A 23655-nucleotide genomic window follows, 5' to 3' on the forward strand; every position below is an offset into this window, starting at 1 on the left:
CGCCTCTCCCGAGTCCGTAGGGGAGTTGCAGCGATGGGACAAGACTGTAACTACCAATCAGAAGTTAAAAAACAAGTAATAAAAGATGAAAATGAAGTCTCCTTTTTTTATGTTGATGTTGACTGATGTTTACTGTTGTTTACTGTGACTGTTGTTTACTGATGTTTACTGTGTTGACTGTTGTTTACTGATGTTGACTGTTGTATACTGTGTTTATGCCTGTTTGTAAGTATTTCACTACACCCCCCTGACATGGCTGTCCCTGTATTTGTTCCGTCCCAGTTGGAGGAGTGTGCTCTGCAGATGGCCCCCAATGGGAACTACCTGGACCTGGACCTATCTCTGGGGGAACAGAAAGATGATGTGGAACAGCTCTATGACGACGTGGGGTAAGGACATCTCTCCTCCTCTCCCTTCCTCCTTCTGGTTTACCTCTCCTTCACTCCCTTCCTCCTTCTGGTTTACCTCTCCTTCACTCCCTTCCTCCTTCTGGTTTACCTCTCCTCCTCTCCCTTCCTCCTTCTGGTTTACCTTCTCTCCTCTCCTTCACTGAGCTCCTTCTCACCTCTCCTCCTCTCCCTTCCTCCTTCTGGTTTACCTTCTCTCCTCTCCTTCTCTCCTCTCCTCCTCTCCCTTCCTACTTCTGGTTTACCTTTCCTTCACTGAGCTCCTTCACTCCTCTCCTTTTCGTACATAAACACGCCCACACACACTCACACGTAAACGCACACTCACACGTAAACGCCAGCTCAGACAATCATGTAGGGGAACCTGTGTCACTTCTTTCATTCAGGGTGAACCATGAGTTCTACACCAACATGAAGACACAGTCAGGGTGTTTCAGGGTGGACCATAAGTTCTACAGCAACATGAAGACACAGTCAGGGTGTTTCAGGGTGGACCATGAGTTCTATACCAACATGACAGGGTGTTTCAGGGTGAACCATGAGTTCTTCACCAACATGAAGACACAGTCAGGGTGTTTCAGGGTGAACCATGAGTTCTACAGCAACATGAAGACACAGTCAGGGTGTTTCAGGGTGGACCATAAGTTCTACAGCAACATGAAGACACAGTCAGGGTGTTTCAGGGTGAACCATGAGTTCTACAGCAACATGAAGACACAGTCAGGGTGTTTCAGGGTGAACCATGAGTTCTACACCAACATGAAGACACAGTCAGGGTGTTTCAGGGTGAACCATGAGTTCTACAGCAACATGAAGACACAGTCAGGGTGTTTCAGGGTGAACCATGAGTTCTACATCAACATGAAGACACAGTCAGGGTGTTTCAGGGTGGACCATGAGTTCTACAGCAACACAACATGAAGACACAGTCAGGGTGTTTCAGGGTGGACCATGAGTTCTACAGCAACACAACATGAAGACACAGTCAGGGTGTTTCAGGGTGAACCATGAGTTCTACACCAACATGAAGACACAGTCAGGGTGTTTCAGGGTGAACCATGAGTTCTACAGCAACACAACATGAAGACACAGTCAGGGTGTTTCAGGGTGGACCATGAGTTATACATCAACATGAAGACACAGTCAGGGTGTTTCAGGGTGAACCATGAGTTCTACATCAACATGACAGGGTGTTTCAGGGTGAACCATGAGTTCTACATCAACATGAAGACACAGTCAGGGTGTTTCAGGGTGAACCGTGAGTTCTACAGTAACACAACATGGAGACACAGTCAGGGTGTTTCAGGGTGAACCATGAGTTCTACACCAACATGAAGACACAGTCAGGGTGTTTCAGGGTGGACCATGAGTTCTACATCAACATGAAGACACAGTCAGGGTGTTTCAGGGTGGACCATGAGTTCTACATCAACATGGAGACACAGTCAGGGTGTTTCAGGGTGAACCATGAGTTCTACATCAACATGAAGACACAGTCAGGGTGTTTCAGGGTGGACCATGAGTTCTACATCAACATGGAGACACAGTCAGGGTGTTTCAGGGTGAACCATGAGTTCTACACCAACATGAAGACACAGTCAGGGTGTTTCAGGGTGAACCATGAGTTCTACATCAACATGAAGACACAGTCAGGGTGTTTCAGGGTGGACCATGAGTTCTACATCAACATGAAGACACAGTCAGGGTGTTTCAGGGTGAACCATGAGTTCTACATCAACACAACATGAAGACACAGTCAGGGTGTTTCAGGGTGAACCATGAGTTCTACAGCAACATGAAGACACAGTCAGGGTGTTTCAGGGTGGACCATGAGTTCTACACCAACATGAAGACATAGTCAGGGTGTTTCAGGGTGGACCATGAGTTCTACAGCAACATGAAGACAGTCAGGGTGTTTCAGGGTGGACCATGAGTTCTACACCAACATGAAGACATAGTCAGGGTGTTTCAGGGTGAACCATGAGTTCTACAGCAACATGACAGGGTCATGGTTCCTAGTTGTTAATGCTACAGTATCTCTGTCTGTCTTCTGTCCAAGCTGAGTTTCCCGCTGAGTTCAACAGGGCTTGTCCATGTGGCAGGATGAAGTGAGTCATTTTACTGAGATAGGAAATGTCACTGACTGGAGGGATGCCATGTATGAGTTGGGTAAAGAGAGGAACTTTACTGATGAAGACATCGTGTTAGTTTTAGGTGTGAAATGCAGAATGATGGGACCAGTTCCAAATTAAGGTGTCTTTCTACTGTGCTTCAGGTGTAATCCAGCTTTCTATCCACCAGTCTCCTTCTCTGTGTAGAACATTCTAGAGCAGTGTAGGACATTCTAGAGCAGTGTAGGACATTCTAGAGCAGTGTAGGACATTCTAGAGCCGTGTAGGACATTCTAGAGCCGTGTAGGACATTCTAGAGCCGTGTAGGACATTCTAGAGCCGTGTAGGACATTCTAGAGCCGTGTAGGACATTCTAGAGCCGTGTAGGACATTCTAGAGCCGTGTAGGACATTCTAGAGCAGGGTAGAACATTTTAGAGCCGTGTAGGACATTCTAGAGCAGGGTAGGACATTCTAGAGCAGGGTAGGACATTCTAAAGCAGGGTAGGACATTCTAGAGCAGTGTAGGACATTCTTGAGCATTCTTCAGAAGTGTAGAATATTCTTGAGAAATGTAGAGCAGTGGTTCCCAACCTTTTTTGGTTACTGTACCACCAACTGCGTTTCGCTCTGCCCTGAAGTACCCCTCGTGTATTTTACCTGTAGGCCTATGGTCTCATGAGTCTTCTCTGTGGATAGGCCAAGTACCCCCAGGGGTCCTAGTATCCCTAGTTGGGAATCATTGGTGTAGAGCATGGAGCTGTGAGGAGAGATGCTCTGTGTCTCATGGTGCTGTGAGGAGAGATGCTGGGTAACACGGGGCTCTGTGTCTCATGGTGCTGTGAGGAGAGATGCTGGGTAACACGGTGCTCTGTGTCTCATGGTGCTGTGAGGAGAGATGCTGGGTAACACGGTGTTCTGTGTCTCATGGTGCTGTGAGGAGAGATGCTGGGTAACACGGTGTTCTGTGTCTCATGGTGCTGTGAGGAGAGATGCTGGGTAACACGGTGCTCTGTGTCTCATGGTGCTGTGAGGAGAGATGCTGGGGAACACGGTGTTCTGTGCTTCAGTCTCTCTCTCTGTTGCTCATGTCCAGACCGGTGTGTCAGTCATCATGTCCCTGTGAAGTGGCCCTCTAAATCTCTTCCCACTCTCCTCACATCTCAATCAACTAGAGGAGACGCAGAGGGAGAACGAAGGGCAGAAACACACACACACACACGCGGGCAGACAGACGTATGGCCACGTGCAAACACACACACACACACTCTCCACCAGCTAGTTGCTCAAGTGGAAAGGTGTCAAGTTCCAACAGACAGCAGCATTAGTGTTAATGACAACCTAGTCCTCTTTAAACTCACAGGATGAAAATAGAGTCTGGGGGGGAAGTGTGAAAAATACCTTTCTAGAACACAGATGTGATTACCACACAGAACCAGTCTGGAGGACTAAATACCTTTCTAGAAGACAGGAAGGTGTGATTACCACACAGAACCAGTCTGGAGGACTAAAGACCTTTCTAGAACACAGATGTGATTACTACACAGAACCAGTCTGGAGGACTAAAGACCTTTCTAGAACACAGATGTGATTACCACACAGAACCAGTCTGGAGGACTAAAGACCTTTCTAGAACACAGATGTGATTACTACACAGAACCAGTCTGGAGGACTAAAGACCTTTCTAGAACACAGATGTGATTACCACACAGAACCAGTCTGGAGGACTAAAGACCTTTCTAGAACACAGATGTGATTACTACACAGAACCAGTCTGGAGGACTAAAGACCTTTCTAGAACACAGATGTGATTACCACACAGAACCAGTCTGGAGGACTAAAGACCTTTCTAGAACACAGATGTGATTACCACACAGAACCAGTCTGGAGGACTAAAGACCTTTCTAGAACACAGATGTGATTACTACACAGAACCAGTCTGGAGGACTAAAGACCTTTCTAGAACACAGATGTGATTACCACACAGAACCAGTCTGGAGGACTAAAGACCTTTCTAGAACACAGATGTGATTACTACACAGAACCAGTCTGGAGGACTAAAGACCTTTCTAGAACACAATGTGATTACTAAACAGAACCAGTCTGGAGGACTAAAGACCTTTCTAGAACACAGGAAGGTGTGATTACCACACAGAACCAGTCTGGAGGACTAAAGACCTTTCTAGAACACAGGAAGGTGTGATTACCACACAGAACCAGTCTGGAGGACTAAAGACCTTTCTAGAACACAATGTGATTACTAAACAGAACCAGTCTGGAGGACTAAAGACCTTTCTAGAACACAGGAAGGTGTGATTACCACACAGAACCAGTCTGGAGGACTAAATACTATAAACCTAAGGACTCGTTCAATAGGCCAGGCATTATCTCCCTTATAATGCTTTGTTACAGGTCAGATGTTGGTACATGACTCCTTGTCGAACTAGATTTTAGGACGGTTGTATTAGGAGCAGGTCAGATGTTGGTACATGACTCCTTGTAGAACTAGATTTTGGGACGGTTGTAGTAGGAGCAGGTCAGATGTTGGTACATGACTCCTTGTAGAACTAGATTTTAGGACGGTTGTATTAGGAGCAGGTCAGATGTTGGTACATGACTCCTTGTAGATCTAGATTTTGGGATGGTTGGGCCGTACGACTCAGTCAGTGGGTTGAGACTGCGGGACAGAGGAGTCTGTCAGTGGGTTGAGACTGCGGGACAGAGGAGTCTGTCAGTGGGTTGAGACTGCGGGACAGAGGAGTCTGTCAGTGGGTTGAGACTGGGTGACATACGAGTCTGTCAGTGGGTTGAGACTGCGGGACAGAGGAGTCTGTCAGTGGGTTGAGACTGGGTGACATACGAGTCTGTCAGTGGGTTGTGACTGGGTGACATACGAGTCTGTCAGTGGGTTGAGACTGCGGGACATACGAGTCTTTCAGTGGGTTGAGACTGCGGGACATACGAGTCTGTCAGTGGGTTGAGACTGCGGGACAGAGGAGTCTGTCAGTGGGTTGGTACTGGGGACATAGGAGTCTGTCAGTGGGTTGGTACTGGGGACATACGAGTCTGTCAGTGGGTTGACACTGCGGTACATACGAGTCTGTCAGTGGGTTGAGACTGGGGACATACGAGTCTGTCAGTGGGTTGGTACTGGGGACATACGAGTCTGTCAGTGGGTTGGTACTGGGGACATACGAGTCTGTCAGTGGGTTGAGACTGCGGGACATACGAGTCTGTCAGTGGGTTGAGACTGCGGGACATACGAGTCTGTCAGTGGGTTGGTACTGGGGACATACGAGTCTGTCAGTGGGTTGACACTGCGGGACATACGAGTCTGTCAGTGGGTTGAGACTGGGGACATACGAGTCTGTCAGTGGGTTGAGACTGCGGGACATACGAGTCTGTCAGTGGGTTGAGACTGCGGGACATACAAGTCTGTCAGTGGGTTGGTACTGGGGACATACGAGTCTGTCAGTGGGTTGAGACTGGGGACATACGAGTCTGTCAGTGGGTTGGTACTGGGACCATACGAGTCTCAGTGGGTTGGTACTGGGACCATACGAGTCTCAGTGGGTTGGTACTGTGGGACATACGAGTCTGTCAGTGGGTTGAGACTGCGGGACATACGAGTCTTTCAGTGGGTTGAGACTGCGGGACATACGAGTCTGTCAGTGGGTTGAGACTGCGGGACAGAGGAGTCTGTCAGTGGGTTGGTACTGGGGACATACGAGTCTGTCAGTGGGTTGAGACTGGGGCCTTATGAGTCTGTCAGTGGGTTGAGACTGGGGCCATACGAGTCTGTCAGTGGGTTGAGACTGGGGACATACGAGTCTGTCAGTGGGTTGAGACTGCGGGACATACGAGTCTGTCAGTGGGTTGAGACTGGGGACATACGAGTCTGTCAGTGGGTTGAGACTGGGGGACATACGAGTCTGTCAGTGGGTTGGTACTGGGGCCATACAAGTCTGTCAGTGGGTTGAGACTGGGGGACATACGAGTCTCTCAGTGGGTTGAGACTGGGAGACATACGAGTCTGTCAGTGGGTTGAGACTGGGGGACATACGAGTCTGTCAGTGGGTTGAGACTGGGGGACATAGGAGTCTGTCAGTGGGCTGGTACTGGGGACATACGAGTTTGTCAGTGAGTTGGTAATGGGGGCATAGGAGTCTGTCAGTGGCTTGAGACTGGGGGACATACGAGTCTGTCAGTGGGCTGGTACTGGGGACATAGGAGTCTGTCAGTGGGTTGAGACTGGGGGACATAGGAGTTTGTCAGTGGGCTGGTACTGGGGACATACGAGTCTGTCAGTGGGCTGGTACTGGGGACATACGAGTCTGTCAGTGGGCTGGTACTGGGGACATACGAGTCTGTCAGTGGGCTGGTACTGGGGACATACGAGTCTGTCAGTGGGCTGGTACTGGGGACATACGAGTCTGTCAGTGGGCTGGTACTGGGGACATACGAGTCTGTCAGTGGGCTGGTACTGGGGACATACGAGTCTGTCAGTGGGCTGGTACTGGGGACATACGAGTCTGTCAGTGGGCTGGTACTGGGGACATACGAGTCTGTCAGTGGGCTGGTACTGGGGACATACGAGTCTGTCAGTGGGCTGGTACTGGGGACATACGAGTCTGTCAGTGGGCTGGTACTGGGGACATACGAGTCTGTCAGTGGGCTGGTACTGGGGACATACGAGTCTGTCAGTGGGCTGGTACTGGGGACATACGAGTCTGTCAGTGGGCTGGTACTGGGGACATACGAGTCTGTCAGTGGGTTGAGACTGGGGGACATACGAGTCTGTCAGTGGGTTGGTACTGGGGCCATACGAGTCTGTCAGTGGGTTGGTACTGGGGCCATACAAGTCTGTCAGTGGGTTGAGACTGGGGGACATACGAGTCTCTCAGTGGGTTGAGACTGGGAGACATACGAGTCTCTCAGTGGGTTGAGACTGGGAGACATACGAGTCTGTCAGTGGGTTGAGACTGGGGGACATACGAGTCTGTCAGTGGGTTGAGACTGGGAGACATACGAGTCTGTCAGTGGGTTGAGACTGGGGACATACGAGTCTGTCAGTGGGTTGAGACTGGGGGACATACGAGTCTGTCAGTGGGTTGGTACTGGGGCCATACAAGTCTGTCAGTGGGTTGAGACTGGGGGACATACGAGTCTCTCAGTGGGTTGAGACTGGGAGACATACGAGTCTGTCAGTGGGTTGAGACTGGGGGACATACGAATCTGTCAGTGGGTTGAGACTGGGGGACATAGGAGTCTGTCAGTGGGCTGGTACTGGGGACATACGAGTTTGTCAGTGAGTTGGTAATGGGGGCATAGGAGTCTGTCAGTGGCTTGAGACTGGGGGACATACGAGTCTGTCAGTGGGCTGGTACTGGGGACATAGGAGTCTGTCAGTGGGTTGAGACTGGGGGACATAGGAGTTTGTCAGTGGGCTGGTACTGGGGACATACGAGTCTGTCAGTGGGCTGGTACTGGGGACATACGAGTCTGTCAGTGGGCTGGTACTGGGGACATACGAGTCTGTCAGTGGGCTGGTACTGGGGACATACGAGTCTGTCAGTGGGCTGGTACTGGGGACATACGAGTCTGTCAGTGGGCTGGTACTGGGGACATACGAGTCTGTCAGTGGGCTGGTACTGGGGACATACGAGTCTGTCAGTGGGCTGGTACTGGGGACATACGAGTCTGTCAGTGGGCTGGTACTGGGGACATACGAGTCTGTCAGTGGGCTGGTACTGGGGACATACGAGTCTGTCAGTGGGCTGGTACTGGGGACATACGAGTCTGTCAGTGGGCTGGTACTGGGGACATACGAGTCTGTCAGTGGGCTGGTACTGGGGACATACGAGTCTGTCAGTGGGTTGAGACTGGGGACATACGAGTCTGTCAGTGGGCTGGTACTGGGGACATACGAGTCTGTCAGTGGGCTGGTACTGGGGACATACGAGTCTGTCAGTGGGCTGGTACTGGGGACATACGAGTCTGTCAGTGGGCTGGTACTGGGGACATACGAGTCTGTCAGTGGGCTGGTACTGGGGACATAGGAGTCTGTCAGTGGGCTGGTACTGGGGACATACGAGTCTGTCAGTGGGCTGGTACTGGGGACATACGAGTCTGTCAGTGGGCTGGTACTGGGGACATACGAGTCTGTCAGTGGGCTGGTACTGGGGACATACGAGTCTGTCAGTGGGTTGAGACTGGGGACATACGAGTCTGTCAGTGGGCTGGTACTGGGGACATACGAGTCTGTCAGTGGGCTGGTACTGGGGACATACGAGTCTGTCAGTGGGCTGGTACTGGGGACATACGAGTCTGTCAGTGGGCTGGTACTGGGGACATAGGAGTCTGTCAGTGGGCTGGTACTGGGGACATACGAGTCTGTCAGTGGGCTGGTACTGGGGACATACGAGTCTGTCAGTGGGCTGGTACTGGGGACATACGAGTCTGTCAGTGGGCTGGTACTGGGGACATACGAGTCTGTCAGTGGGTTGAGACTGGGGACATACGAGTCTGTCAGTGGGCTGGTACTGGGGACATACGAGTCTGTCAGTGGGCTGGTACTGGGGACATACGAGTCTGTCAGTGGGCTGGTACTGGGGGACATACGAGTCTGTCAGTGGGCTGGTACTGGGGACATACGAGTCTGTCAGTGGGCTGGTACTGGGGACATACGAGTCTGTCAGTGGGCTGGTACTGGGGACATACGAGTCTGTCAGTGGGCTGGTACTGGGGACATACGAGTCTGTCAGTGGGCTGGTACTGGGGACATACGAGTCTGTCAGTGGGCTGGTACTGGGGACATACGAGTCTGTCAGTGGGCTGGTACTGGGGACATACGAGTCTGTCAGTGGGCTGGTACTGGGGACATACGAGTCTGTCAGTGGGCTGGTACTGGGGACATACGAGTCTGTCAGTGGGCTGGTACTCATGCAAAACGTTTCCTCCTCCTCCTCAGTATTCACATAGACATCCAGTACATTTCTCCCCAGAACAGACTGTGATTGTCTTACTGCAACTAGCACTGTTTATAGTCTATGGGCCCCATTCATTAACTTGTGCCTGAATCTGATTTGAATCTGATTTGACCTCACAAAGCATTCTCTTTCCTCTCTGGTTCACGTGACGTTGTCCGCATCCCAAATAGCACCCTCTTCTCTATACAACCTTTAGCTAGAGCCCTATGGGAATAGGGTGCTATTTGGGATGGAGACAAAGAGGTGTTTTGTCCCGCTGTTCCCTGTGACGGTGACATTCTCTCCCCCCTCCGCAAGAGGCGGGGCCCGGATCATTCATATCTACATGACCTCAGTCTAGAAGCAGCAGCTACATCCCCTCAGTCTAGAAGCAGCAGCAGCAGCTACATCCCCTCAGTCTAGAAGCAGCAGCAGCTACATCCCCTCAGTCTAGAAGCAGCAGCAGCTACATCCCCTCAGTCTAGAAGCAGCAGCTACATCCCCTCAGTCTAGTAGCAGCAGCTACATCCCCTCAGTCTAGTAGCAGCAGCTACATCCCCTCAGTCTAGAAGCAGCAGCTACATCCCCTCAGTCTAGTAGCAGCAGCTACATCCCCTCAGTCTAGTAGCAGCAGCTACATCCCCTCAGTCTAGAAGCAGCAGCTACATCCCCTCAGTCTAGAAGCAGCAGCTACATCCCCTCAGTCTAGAAGCAGCAGCTACATCCCCTCAGTCTAGAAGCAGCAGCTACATCCTCTCAGTCCAGAAGCAGCAGCTACATCCCCTCAGTCTAGAAGCAGCAGCTACATCCTCTGTCTAGAAGCAGCAGCTACATCCTCTCAGTCTAGAAGCAGCAGCTACATCCTCTCAGTCTAGAAACAGCAGCTACATCCCCTCAGTCTAGAAGCAGCAGCTACATCCCCTCAGTCTAGAAGCAGCAGCAGCTACATCCCCTCAGTCTAGAAGCAGCAGCAGCTACATCCCCTCAGTCTAGAAGCAGCAGCAGCTACATCCCCTCAGTCTAGAAGCAGCAGCAGCTACATCCCCTCAGTCTAGAAGCAGCAGCAGCTACATCCCCTCAGTCTAGAAGCAGCAGCAGCTACATCCCCTCAGTCTAGAAGCAGCAGCAGCTACATCCCCTCAGTCTAGAAACAGCAGCAGCTACATCCCCTCAGTCTAGAAGCAGCAGCAGCAGCTACATCCCCTCAGTCTAGAAGCAGCAGCAGCTACATCCCCTCAGTCTATAAGCAGCAGCAGCTACATCCCCTCAATCTAGAAGCAGCAGCAGCTACATCCCCTCAGTCTAGAAGCAGCAGCTACATCCCCTCAGTCTAGAAGTAGCAGCTACATCCCCTCAGTCTAGAAGCAGCAGCAGCAGCTACATCCCCTCAGTCTAGAAGCAGCAGCAGCTACATCCCCTCAGTCTAGAAGCAGCAGCTACATCCTCTCAGTCTAGAAGCAGCAGCTACATCCTCTCAGTCTAGAAGCAGCAGCTACATCCCCTCAGCCTAGAAGCAGCAGCTACATCCTCTCAGTCTAGAAGCAGCAGCTACATCCTCTCAGTCTAGAAGCAGCAGCTACATCCTCTCAATCTAAAAGCAGCATCTACATCCCCTCAGTCTAGAAGCAGCAGCTACGTCCTCTCCATCTAGAAGCAGCAGCTACATCCCCTCAGTCTAGAAGCAGCAGCTACATCCCCTCAGTCTAGAAGCAGCAGCAGCTACATCCCCTCAGTCTAGAAGCAGCAGCTACATCCCCTCAGTCTAGCAGAAGCAGCAGCTACATCCCCTCAGTCTAGCAGCAGCAACAGCTACATCCCCTCAGTCTAGCAGCAGCAGCTACATCCTCTCAGTCTAGAAGCAGCAGCTACATCCTCTCAGTCCAGAAGCAGCAGCTACATCCCCTCAGTCTAGCAGCAGCAGCAGCTACATCCCCTCAGTCTAGCAGCAGCAGCAGCTACATCCCCTCAGTCTAGCAGCAGCAGCAGCTACATCCCCTCAGTCTAGAAGCAGCAGCTACATCCTCTCAGTCTAGAAGCAGCAGCTACACCCCCTCAGTCTAGAAGCAGCAGCTACATCCCCTCAGTCTAGAAGAAGCAGCAGCTACATCCCCTCAGTCTAGAAGCAGCAGCTACATGACCTCAGTCTAGAAGCAGCAGCTACATCCCCTCAGTCTAGAAGCAGCAGCAGCTACATCCCCTCAGTCTAGAAGCAGCAGCAGCTACATCCCCTCAGTCTAGAAGCAGCAGCAGCTACATCCCCTCAGTCTAGAAGCAGCAGCAGCTACATCCCCTCAGTCTAGAAGCAGCAGCAGCTACATCCTCTCAGTCTAGAAGCAGCAGCTACATCCCCTCAGTCTAGAAGCAGCAGCAGGCTGACAACATGAATGGGAGAGTCCTACAGGCCTCCTAAAATGACCGAACCGACTCTGAGGGGGAAAACGTCCCGATCAGACATCTGTAGTGTGTTTGATTTGGACGCTGGTCTCCCCTGTTAGAACTACTGGGACATGTTACCTGTTGCCTTTTTCCCTTTTTTATGGTCCACTACTTTTGACCCGGGGGCCTATAGGACTCTGGCCACAAGTAGTACACTGTTTACGGCATAAGCTGCCATTTGTGACACACACCTGGTTAACTGGTCTTATGAACATGGAGACCACAGGAGAGCTGGGACAAGGGCACGCTGTGTGGAACAGTGTGTGGTCACACAGCTGGAGTACCGTGTCTGCATGGATGAGGGAGGGAGGGAGGGAGGGAGGGGGTTGGGAGGGAGGGAGGGGGAGGGTGTTGAGAGGGGGGGGTTGGGAGGAGGGAAGGTTGGGAGGAGGGAGGGGGGAGAGGGGGGGGTTGGGAGGAGGGAGGGGGGACTGTTGGGAGGGAGGGAGGGAGGGGGGTTGGGAGAGGGGGGGGGTTGGGAGGAGGAGGGGGGGGGGGGAGGAGGGAGGGATGGGGAGAGTGAGGGAGGGATGAGGGAGGGAGGGGGGGAGAGGGATTGGGAGGGAGGGAGGGAGTTGGGTTGGCACAGAGGGAATACGTCATTTGAAGGACCTGGAAAACGGCAGGGTGCCAATTGTCATGTGAGTGGGTCAGCTTGTATATGTGATGACGATGTTAAGATGTGAAGAGTACTTACAGTACATACATACACACACACACACACACACACACACACACACACACACACACACACACACACACACACACACACACACACACACACACACACACACACACACACACACACTCCCACTCCCTGACACAGCATAGTCTCCATATCTCTCTCCAGTTTCTCTTCTCCTCTGCTCTCCTCCAGAACTTTCCATAGTATATAATCCCTGCTGGACCAGCCGTCAGCCCAGCCATGGTTGTGTTTATTGGGATGGCAGTCAGGGTAGCAGGAGATATCTATAGTCTAGCCCCATCAGTCAGGGTAGCAGGAGATATCTACAGTCTAGCCCCATCTGTCAGGGTAGCAGGAGATATCTACAGTCTAGCCCCATCTGTCAGGGTAGCAGGAGATATCTACAGTCTAGCCCCATCTGTCAGGGTAGCAGGAGATGTCTACAGTCTAGCCCCATCAGTCAGGGTAGCAGGAGATATCTACAGTCTAGCCCCATCTGTCAGGGTAGCAGGAGATAACTACAGTCTAGCCCCATCAGTCAGGGTAGCAGGAGATATCTACAGTCTAGCCCCATCAGTCAGGGTAGCAGGAGATATCTACAGTCTAGCCCCATCACGGTAGCAGGAGATATCTACAGTCTAGCCTCATCTGTCAGGGTAGCAGGAGATAACTACAGTCTAGCCCCATCAGTCAGGGTAGCAGGAGATATCTACAGTCTAGCCCCATCACGGTAGCAGGAGATATCTACAGTCTAGCCCCATCAGTCAGGGTAGCAGGAGATATCTACAGTCTAGCCCCATCAGTCAGGGTAGCAGGAGATGTCTACAGTCTAGCCCCATCAGTCAAGGTAGCAGAAGATGTCTACAGTCTAGCCCCATCAGTCAGGGTAGCAGGAGATGTCTACAGTCTATCCCCATCAGTCAGGGTAGCAGGAGATGTCTACAGTCTAGCCCCATCAGTCAGGGTAGCAGGAGATATCTACAGTCTAGCCCCACCAGTCAGGGTAGCAGGAGATGTCTACAGTCTAGCCCCATCAGTCAGGGTAGCAGGAGATGTCTACAGTCTAGCCCCATCAGGGTAGAAGGAGATATCTACAGTCTGGCCCCATCAGTCAGGGTAGCAGGAGATATCTACAGTCTGGCCCCATCAGGGTAGCAGGAGATATCTACAGTCTAGCCCCATCAGTCAGGGTAGCAGGAGATATCTACAGTCTGGCCCCATCAGGGTAGCAGGAGATATCTACAGTCTAGCCCCATCAGTCAGGGTAGCAGGAGATGTCTACAGTCTAGCCCCATCAGTCAGGGTAGCAGGAGATGTCTACAGTCTAGCCCCATCAGGGTAGAAGGAGATATCTACAGTCTGGCCCCATCAGGGTAGCAGGAGATGTCTACAGTCTGGCCCCATCAGTCAGGGTAGCAGGAGATGTCTACAGTCTAGCCCCATCAGTCAGGGTAGCAGGAGATGTCTACAGTCTAGCCCCATCAGTCAGGGTAGCAGGAGATGTCTACAGTCTAGCCCCATCAGGGTAGAAGGAGATATCTACAGTCTGGCCCCATCAGTCAGGGTAGCAGGAGATATCTACAGTCTAGCCCCATCTGTCAGGGTAGCAGGAGATATCTACAGTCTAGCCCCATCAGGGTAGCAGGAGATATCTACAGTCTAGCCCCATCAGGGTAGCAGGAGATATCTACAGTCTGGCCCCATCAGGGTAGCAGGAGATATCTACAGTCTGGCCCCATCAGGGTAGCAGGAGATATCTACAGTCTGGCCCCATCAGGGTAGCAGGAGATATCTACAGTCTGGCCCCATCAGGGTAGCAGGAGATATCTACAGTCTGGCCCCATCAGTCAGGGTAGCAGGAGATATCTACAGTCTAGCCCCATCAGTCAGGGTAGCAGGAGATGTCTACAGTCTAGCCCCATCTGTCAGGGTAGCAGGAGATGTCTACAGTCTGGCCCCATCAGGGTAGAAGGAGATGTCTACAGTCTAGCCCCATCAGTCAGGGTAGCAGGAGATATCTACAGTCTAGCCCCATCTGTCAGGGTAGCAGGAGATATCTACAGTCTAGCCCCATCAGTCAGGGTAGCAGGAGATATCTACAGTCTAGCCCCATCAGTCAGGGTAGCAGGAGATGTCTACAGTCTAGCCCCATCTGTCAGGGTAGCAGGAGATGTCTACAGTCTGGCCCCATCAGGGTAGAAGGAGATGTCTACAGTCTAGCCCCATCAGTCAGGGTAGCAGGAGATATCTACAGTCTAGCCCCATCAGTCAGGGTAGCAGGAGATATCTACAGTCTAGCCCCATCAGGGTAGAAGGAGATATCTACAGTCTAGCCCCATCAGGGTAGAAGGAGATGTCTACAGTCTGGCCCCATCAGGGTAGCAGGAGATATCTACAGTCTGGCCCCATCAGGGTAGCAGGAGATATCTACAGTCTGGCCCCATCAGGGTAGAAGGAGATGTCTACAGTCTAGCCCCATCAGTCAGGGTAGCAGGAGATATCTACAGTCTAGCCCCATCAGGGTAGCAGGATATATCTACAGTCTAGCCCCATCAGTCAGTGTAGCAGGAGATATCTACAGTCTAGCCCCATCTGTCAGGGTAGCAGGAGATGTCTACAGTCTAGCCCCATCTGTCAGGGTAGCAGGAGATATCTACAGTCTAGCCCCATCTGTCAGGGTAGCAGGAGATGTCTACAGTCTAGCCCCATCTGTCAGGGTAGCAGGAGATGTCTACAGTCTGGCCCCATCAGGGTAGAAGGAGATGTCTACAGTCTAGCCCCATCAGTCAGGGTAGCAGGAGATATCTACAGTCTAGCCCCATCTGTCAGGGTAGCAGGAGATGTCTACAGTCTGGCCCCATCAGGGTAGCAGGAGATGTCTACAGTCTAGCCCCATCTGTCAGAGTAGCAGGAGATATCTACAGTCTAGCCCCATCAGTCAGGGTAGCAGGAGATATCTACAGTCTAGCCCCATCAGTCAGGGTAGCAGGAGATATCTACAGTCTAGCCCCATCTGTCAGGGTAGCAGGAGATGTCTACAGTCTGGCCCCATCAGGGTAGCAGGAGATGTCTACAGTCTAGCCCCATCAGTCAGGGTAGCAGGAGATGTCTACAGTCTAGCCCCATCAGTCAGGGTAGCAGGAGATGTCTACAGTCTAGCCCCATCAGGGTAGAAGGAGATATCTACAGTCTAGCCCCATCTGTCAGGGTAGCAGGAGATGTCTACAGTCTAGCCCCATCAGTCAGGGTAGCAGGAGATGTCTACAGTCTAGCCCCATCAGTCAGGGTAGCAGGAGATGTCTACAGTCTAGCCCCATCAGGGTAGAAGGAGATATCTACAGTCTAGCCCCATCTGTCAGGGTAGCAGGAGATGTCTACAGTCTGGCCCCATCAGGGTAGCAGGAGATATCTACAGTCTAGCCCCATCAGTCAGGGTAGCAGGAGATGTCTACAGTCTAGCCCCATCTGTGTTCGCACTCAGACAGAGGAGAATCTCAACTCGGGGAATCTTTCCAGCCACGTTACTATGTGGAATGTTTTGCTCTTAGAATGGAAAATGAACTGCATAATGCAGTCTGACGTATTGAGCCACGTCCTCTGTGCTCCGGGCACCCACCCCTGGCAGTAGGACGTAATGAGCCACGTCCTCTGTGCTCCGGGCCCCGTTCCCCGGGCAGTAGGACGTAATGAGCCACGTCCTCTGTGCTCCGGGCACCGTTCCCCTGGCAGTAGGATGTATTGAGCCACGTCCTCCGGGCACCGTTCCCCTGGCAGTAGGACGTATTGAGCCACGTCCTCTGTGCTTCGGGCCCCGTTCCCCGGGCAGTAGGATGTATTGAGCCACGTCCTCTGTACTCCGGGCAGTAGGATGTATTGAGCCACGTCCTCTGTACTCCGGGCAGTAGGACGTATTGAGCCACGTCCTCTGTGCTCCGGGCAGTAGGACGTATTGAGCCACGTCCTCTGTGCTCCAGGCACCGTTCCCCTGGCAGTAGGATGTATTGAGCAACGTCCTCTGTGCTCCGGGCCCCGTTCCCATGGCAGTAGGATGTATTGAGCCACGTCCTCTGTGCTCCGGGCACCGTTCCCCTGGCAGTAGGACGTATTGAGCCACGTCCTCTGTGCTCCGGGCACCATTCCCCTGGCAGTAGGACGTATTGAGCCACGTCCTCTCCATGGATATTTCTCCCTGTGACCTGATGTTATTGACTAACTGATACTGTCACTTCTTTATGGTTCGACTAGTCTCCTCTCTCTTCTCTCTGTCTCTCTCCCCTCCTATCTCTCTCCTCTATTCACTAAAGTATTCTCTCTCCCCTCCTCTCTCTCTCCTGTATTCACTAAAGTATTATCTCTCTTCTCTCTATTTCCTAGAGTCTTCTCTCTCTCTCTCTCCCACTCCTATCTCTCTCCTCTATTCACTAAAGTATTCTCTCTCTCCCCTCCTATCTCTCTCCTCTATTCACTAAAGTATTCTCTCTCTCCCCTCTCTCTCTCTCTCTCTCTCTCTCTCCTGTATTCACTAAAGTATTCTCTCTCTCCCCTCCTCTCTCTCTCTCTCTCTCTCTCTCCTGTATTCACTAAAGTATTCTCTCTCTCCCCTCCTCTCTCTCTCTCCTGTATTCACTAAAGTATTCTCTCTCTCCCCTCCTCTCTCTCTCTCTCTCTCTCTCTCTCTCCTGTATTCACTAAAGTATTCTCTCTCTCCTCCACAGTAGAGGGAAGAAACCCATCCTGATCCTGCGAACTCAGCTATCTGTCAGAGTCCACTCCATTCTAGGTAAGAAGCCGCTCCTCCTTTTCCATCCCTCCGTCCCACTTGAATCGAAGAACATATCATGAAGGCTTTATAGAGTGTTAATGAAGGCTTTATAGAGTGTTAATGAAGGCTTTATAGAGTGTTAATGAAGGCTTTATAGAGTGTTAATGAAGGCTTTATAGAGTGTTAATGAATGCTTTATAGAGTGTTAATGAAGGCTTTATAGAGTGTTAATGAAGGCTTTATAGAGTGTTAATGAAGGCTTTATAGAGTGTTAATGAAGGCTTTATAGAGTGTTAATGAAGGCTTTATAGAGTGGTCATGTAGGCTTTATAGAGTGGTCATGAAGGCTTTATAGAGTGTTAATGAAGGCTTTATAGAGTGTTCATGAAGGCTTTATAGAGTGTTCATGAAGGCTTTATAGTGTTCATGAAGGCTTTATAGAGTGTTAATGAAGGCTTTATAGAGTGTTCATGAAGGCTTTATAGAGTGTTAATGAAGGCTTTATAGAGTGTTCATGAAGGCTTTATAGAGTGTTCATGAAGGCTTTATAGAGTGTTAATGAAGGCTTTATAGAGTGTTAATGAAGGCTTTATAGAGGGTTCATGAAGGCTTTATAGAGGGTTCATGAAGGCTTTATAGAGGGTTAATGAAGACTTTATAGAGTGTTAATGAAGGCTTTATAGAGGGTTAATGAAGGCTTTATAGAGGGTTAATGAAGGCTTTATAGAGTGTTCATGAAGGCTTTATAGAGTGTTCATGAAGGCTTTATAGAGGGTTCATGAAGGCTTTATAGAGTGTTAATGAAGGCTTTATAGAGGGTTAATGAAGGCTTTATAGAGGGTTAATGAAGGCTTTATAGAGTGTTAATGAAGGCTTTATAGAGTGTTAATGAAGGCTTTATAGAGTGTTAATGAAGGCTTTATAGAGTGTTCATGAAGGCTTTATAGAGGGTTCATGAAGGCTTTATAGAGTGTTCATGAAGGCTTTATAGAGTGTTCATGAAGGCTTTATAGAGTGTTCATGAAGGCTTTATAGAGGGTTCATGAAGGCTTTATAGAGTGTTCATGAAGGCTTTATAGAGGGTTAATGAAGGCTTTATAGAGGGTTAATGAAGGCTTTATAGAGTGTTCATGAAGGCTTTATAGAGGGTTCATGAAGGCTTTATAGAGGGTTAATGAAGGCTTTATAGAGTGTTCATGAAGGCTTTATAGAGTGGTCATGAAGGCTTTATAGAGGGTTAATGAAGGCTTTATAGAGGGTTAATGAAGGCTTTATAGAGGGTTAATGAAGGCTTTATAGAGGGTTAATGAAGGCTTTATAGAGTGTTAATGAAGGCTTTATAGAGGGTTAATGAAGGCTTTATAGAGTGTTAATGAAGGCTTTATAGAGGGTTCATGAAGGCTTTATAGAGGGTTAATGAAGGCTTTATAGAGGGTTCATGAAGGCTTTATAGAGGGTTCATGAAGGCTTTATAGAGGGTTCATGAAGGCTTTATAGAGGGTTAATGAAGGCTTTATAGAGTGTTAATGAAGGCTTTATAGAGGGTTAATGAAGGCTTTATAGAGTGTTAATGAAGGCTTTATAGAGGGTTAATGAAGGCTTTATAGAGGGTTAATGAAGGCTTTATAGAGGGTTAATGAAGGCTTTATAGAGGGTTAATGAAGGCTTTATAGAGGGTTCATGAAGGCTTTATAGAGGGTTCATGAAGGCTTTATAGAGGGTTAATGAAGGCTTTATAGAGTGTTAATGAAGGCTTTATAGAGTGTTCATGAAGGCTTTATAGAGGGTTAATGAAGGCTTTATAGAGGGTTAATGAAGGCTTTATAGAGTGTTAATGAAGGCTTTATAGAGGGTTAATGAAGGCTTTATAGAGGGTTCATGAAGGCTTTATAGAGGGTTAATGAAGGCTTTATAGAGGGTTCATGAAGGCTTTATAGAGGGTTAATGAAGGCTTTATAGAGGGTTAATGAAGGCTTTATAGAGGGTTCATGAAGGCTTTATAGAGTGTTAATGAAGGCTTTATAGAGGGTTAATGAAGGCTTTATAGAGGGTTAATGAAGGCTTTATAGAGGGTTCATGAAGGCTTTATAGAGGGTTAATGAAGGCTTTATAGAGGGTTCATGAAGGCTTTATAGAGGGTTAATGAAGGCTTTATAGAGGGTTCATGAAGGCTTTATAGAGGGTTCATGAAGGCTTTATAGAGGGTTAATGAAGGCTTTATAGAGGGTTAATGAAGGCTTTATAGAGTGTTAATGAAGGCTTTATAGAGGGTTAATGAAGGCTTTATAGAGGGTTCATGAAGGCTTTATAGAGGGTTAATGAAGGCTTTATAGAGGGTTCATGAAGGCTTTATAGAGGGTTAATGAAGGCTTTATAGAGGGTTCATGAAGGCTTTATAGAGGGTTAATGAAGGCTTTATAGAGGGTTAATGAAGGCTTTATAGAGTGTTAATGAAGGCTTTATAGAGGGTTAATGAAGGCTTTATAGAGTGTTAATGAAGGCTTTATAGAGTGTTAATGAAGGCTTTATAGAGGGTTAATGAAGGCTTTATAGAGGGTTAATGAAGGCTTTATAGAGTGTTCATGAAGGCTTTATAGAGGGTTAATGAAGGCTTTATAGAGGGTTAATGAAGGCTTTATAGAGGGTTAATGAAGGCTTTATAGAGTGTTCATGAAGGCTTTATAGAGGGTTAATGAAGGCTTTATAGAGGGTTAATGAAGGCTTTATAGAGGGTTAATGAAGGCTTTATAGAGGGTTAATGAAGGCTTTATAGAGGGTTAATGAAGGCTTTATAGAGGGTTCATGAAGGCTTTATAGAGTGTTAATGAAGGCTTTATAGAGGGTTAATGAAGGCTTTATAGAGGGTTAATGAAGGCTTTATAGAGGGTTCATGAAGGCTTTATAGAGGGTTAATGAAGGCTTTATAGAGGGTTAATGAAGGCTTTATAGAGGGTTCATGAAGGCTTTATAGAGGGTTCATGAAGGCTTTATAGAGGGTTAATGAAGGCTTTATAGAGGGTTAATGAAGGCTTTATAGAGGGTTAATGAAGGCTTTATAGAGGGTTCATGAAGGCTTTATAGAGGGTTAATGAAGGCTTTATAGAGGGTTAATGAAGGCTTTATAGAGTGTTCATGAGACGTTCCTAAATGCTTCGTAGATGTTTAACAGCAAGATGTTTACTTATGACTGATTTCTGAACCATCTATAGACACCTTATAAAGGGTTTATGAAGTCTTCAATACGTCTTTAGTTCTAGTAGCTTCCATTGACCTCAAGGAGCTGTAACTCTCCATTTGTCACCGCAACGCTGACATCATCATAATCACACTCCTCTTTCCACTCCAGGCGTAAAACTGTTTTATTTTCCAAGTGCATTGTGGGGGTGAGGGGGAAATGCCTCGCTGTCCAAGGCAGTAGTGTGTTAAGTGGCTCTGCTGATTCTTCTGTCGTTTTCTTTCCTTCTAAAACCCCCAGACTCAGATCTTCCCTTTTTATGTTAATCCATCAGTTTCCAACCAGTGACGTCGGCAACAGCCGTCTAATGTTCTGCCGACTGCTGCAGTTTATTGTAATAGGTGCAGTCGATGGCCGTATAATTACATAGTCATTTTTTTTCTTCACTTTTGTCCGTTTTTTAAATGTTCCACCTCCGTACGAACTGGGATACTGAAGTTGTGCTCGACTATATTTCCTGTGATGCAGAAGAAAAAAAACACATTGCTTGTTTGATGAGAAACCTTTGGTCTGAGACCTAAAGACTTGTATTAGCTCTCTGAGAGAATGCCAAGGCTTTAGCTCAGCAGGCCTTGTATTAGCTCTCTGAGAGAATACCAAGGCTTCAGCTCAGCAGGCCTTGTATTAGCTCTCTGAGAGAATGCCAAGGCTTTAGCTCAGCAGGCCTTGTATTAGCTCTCTGAGAGAATGCCAAGGCTTTAGATCAGCAGGCCTTGTATTAGCTCTCTGAGAGAATGCCAAGGCTTTAGCTCAGCAGGCCTTGTATTAGCTCTCTGAGAGAATACCAAGGCTTTAGCTCAGCAGGCCTTGTATTAGCTCTCTGAGAGAATACCAAGGCTTTAGCTCAGCAGGCCTTGTATTAGCTCTCTGAGAGAATGCCAAGGCTTTAGCTCAGCAGGCCTTGTATTAGCTCTCTGAGAGAATACCAAGGCTTTAGCTCAGCAGGCCTTGTATTAGCTCTCTGAGAGAATGCCAAGGCTTTAGCTCAGCAGGCCTTGTATTAGCTCTCTGAGAGAATGCCAAGGCTTTAGCTCAGCAGGCCTTGTATTAGCTCTCTGAGAGAATGCCAAGGCTTTAGCTCAGCAGGCCTTGTATTAGCTCTCTGAGAGAATGCCAAGGCTTTAGCTCAGCAGGCCTTGTATTAGCTCTCTGAGAAAATGCCAAGGCTTCAGCTCAGCAGGCCTTGTATTAGCTCTCTGAGAGAATGCCAAGGCTTTAGCTCAGCAGGCCTTGTATTAGCTCTCTGAGAGAATGCCAAGACTTTAGCTCAGCAGGCCTTGTATTAGCTCTCTGAGAGAATGCCAAGGCTTTCAGCTCAGCAGGCCAACAGTCTTGTGACGCACAGGCGACTCGTTTTCAAACACGTATACCAGTGGTTCTGGACTGATCAGGAACACGTATACCAGTGGTTCTGGACTGGTCCGGGAGCACGTGAGCACACTGTGACCTGACTCTGACCACCCATAGAGGGAGAAGCAGAGATGGGTAGTGCCAAGTGTAAACAAACATGATGCCAAGTCATTATACCTTGGAGCTGTGGCAGAGTGGGCTGCTGACATGTAATTATTCATATCCTACTTTTTTAAAGTGGCTTTGTGTGTCCTGTAGTTTATTCTAACTCCTCCTGACTAGTCCAGGCCTGTACCTCCTGTTCCACAGGGTTATAGTATGGAGCTGGTCCCCCTGTTCCCTACTGTTCCACAGGGTTATAGTATGGAGCTGGTCCCCTGTTCCACAGGGTTATAGTATGGAGCTGGTCCCCTGTTCTACAGGGTTATAGTATGGAGCTGGTCCCCTGTTCCCTACTGTTCCACAGGGTTATAGTATGGAGCTGGTCCCCTGTTCCAGAGGGTTATAGTATGGAGCTGGTCCCCTGTTCTACAGGGTTATAGTATGGAGCTGGTCCCCTGTTCCAGAGGGTTATAGTATGGAGCTGGTCCCCTGTTCTACAGGGTTATAGTATGGAGCTGGTCCCCTGTTCCACAGGGTTATAGTATGGAGCTGGTCCCCTGTTCCACAGGGTTATAGTATGGAGCTGGTCCCCCTGTTCCCTACTGTTCTACAGGGTTATAGTATGGAGCTGGTCCCCTGTTCTACAGGGTTATAGTATGGAGCTGGTCCCCTGTTCCACAGGGTTATAGTATGGAGCTGGCCCCCTGTTCTACAGGGTTATAGTATGGAGCTGGTCCCCTGTTCTACAGGGTTATAGTATGGAGCTGGTCCCCTGTTCTACAGGGTTATAGTATGGAGCTGGTCCCCCTGTTCCACAGGGTTATAGTATGGAGCTGGCCCCCTGTTCCACAGGGTTATAGTATGGAGCTGGCCCCCTGTTCCACAGGGTTATAGTATGGAGCTGGTCCCCTGTTCCACAGGGTTATAGTATGGAGCTGGTCCCCTGTTCCACAGGGTTATAGTATGGAGCTGGCCCCCTGTTCCACAGGGTTATAGTATGGAGCTGGCCCCCTGTTCTACAGGGTTATAGTATGGAGCTGGCCCCCTGTTCCACAGGGTTATAGTATGGAGCTGGTCCCCTGTTCCCTACTGTTCCACAGGGTTATAGTATGGAGCTGGTCCCCTGTTCCACAGGGTTATAGTATGGAGCTGGTCCCCTGTTCCACAGGGTTATAGTATGGAGCTGGTCCCCTGTTCCACAGGGTTATAGTATGGAGCTGGTTCCCTGTTCTACAGGGTTATAGTATGGAGCTGGTCCCCTGTTCCCTACTGTTCCACAGGGTTATAGTATGGAGCTGGTCCCCTGTTCCACAGGCTTATAGTATGGAGCTGGTCCCCTGTTCCACAGGGTTATAGTATGGAGCTGGCCCCCTGCTCCCTACTGTTCCACAGGGTTATAGTATGGAGCTGGTCCCCTGTTCCACAGGGTTATAGTATGGAGCTGGTCCCCTGTTCCACAGGGTTATAGTATGGAGCTGGCCCCCTGTTCCACAGGGTTATAGTATGGAGCTGGTCCCCTGTTCCCTACTGTTCTACAGGGTTATAGTATGGAGCTGGTCCCCTGTTCCACAGGGTTATAGTATGGAGCTGGCCCCCTGTT

The 23655-nt window shown here is 49.4% G+C and overlaps 1 protein-coding gene across 4 annotated transcripts in view; it reads left to right on the top strand.

Annotated features, from left to right (window-relative positions):
- fhod1 (formin homology 2 domain containing 1) overlaps positions 1-23655 on the top strand; it is a 238719-nt gene that overhangs the window by 23533 nt on the left and 191531 nt on the right. For all 4 annotated transcript variants that reach the window (XM_071400433.1, XM_071400435.1, XM_071400434.1 and 1 more), the window contains exons 2-3: positions 283-389; positions 17322-17386. In XM_071400433.1, coding sequence (XP_071256534.1) covers positions 283-389; positions 17322-17386 — 172 coding nt within the window. The remainder of the gene's footprint in view (positions 1-282; positions 390-17321; positions 17387-23655) is intronic.

This window comes from Salvelinus alpinus, chromosome 5 (assembly GCF_045679555.1).
Source record: "Salvelinus alpinus chromosome 5, SLU_Salpinus.1, whole genome shotgun sequence".
NCBI classification, from domain to species: Eukaryota; Metazoa; Chordata; class Actinopteri; order Salmoniformes; family Salmonidae; genus Salvelinus; species Salvelinus alpinus.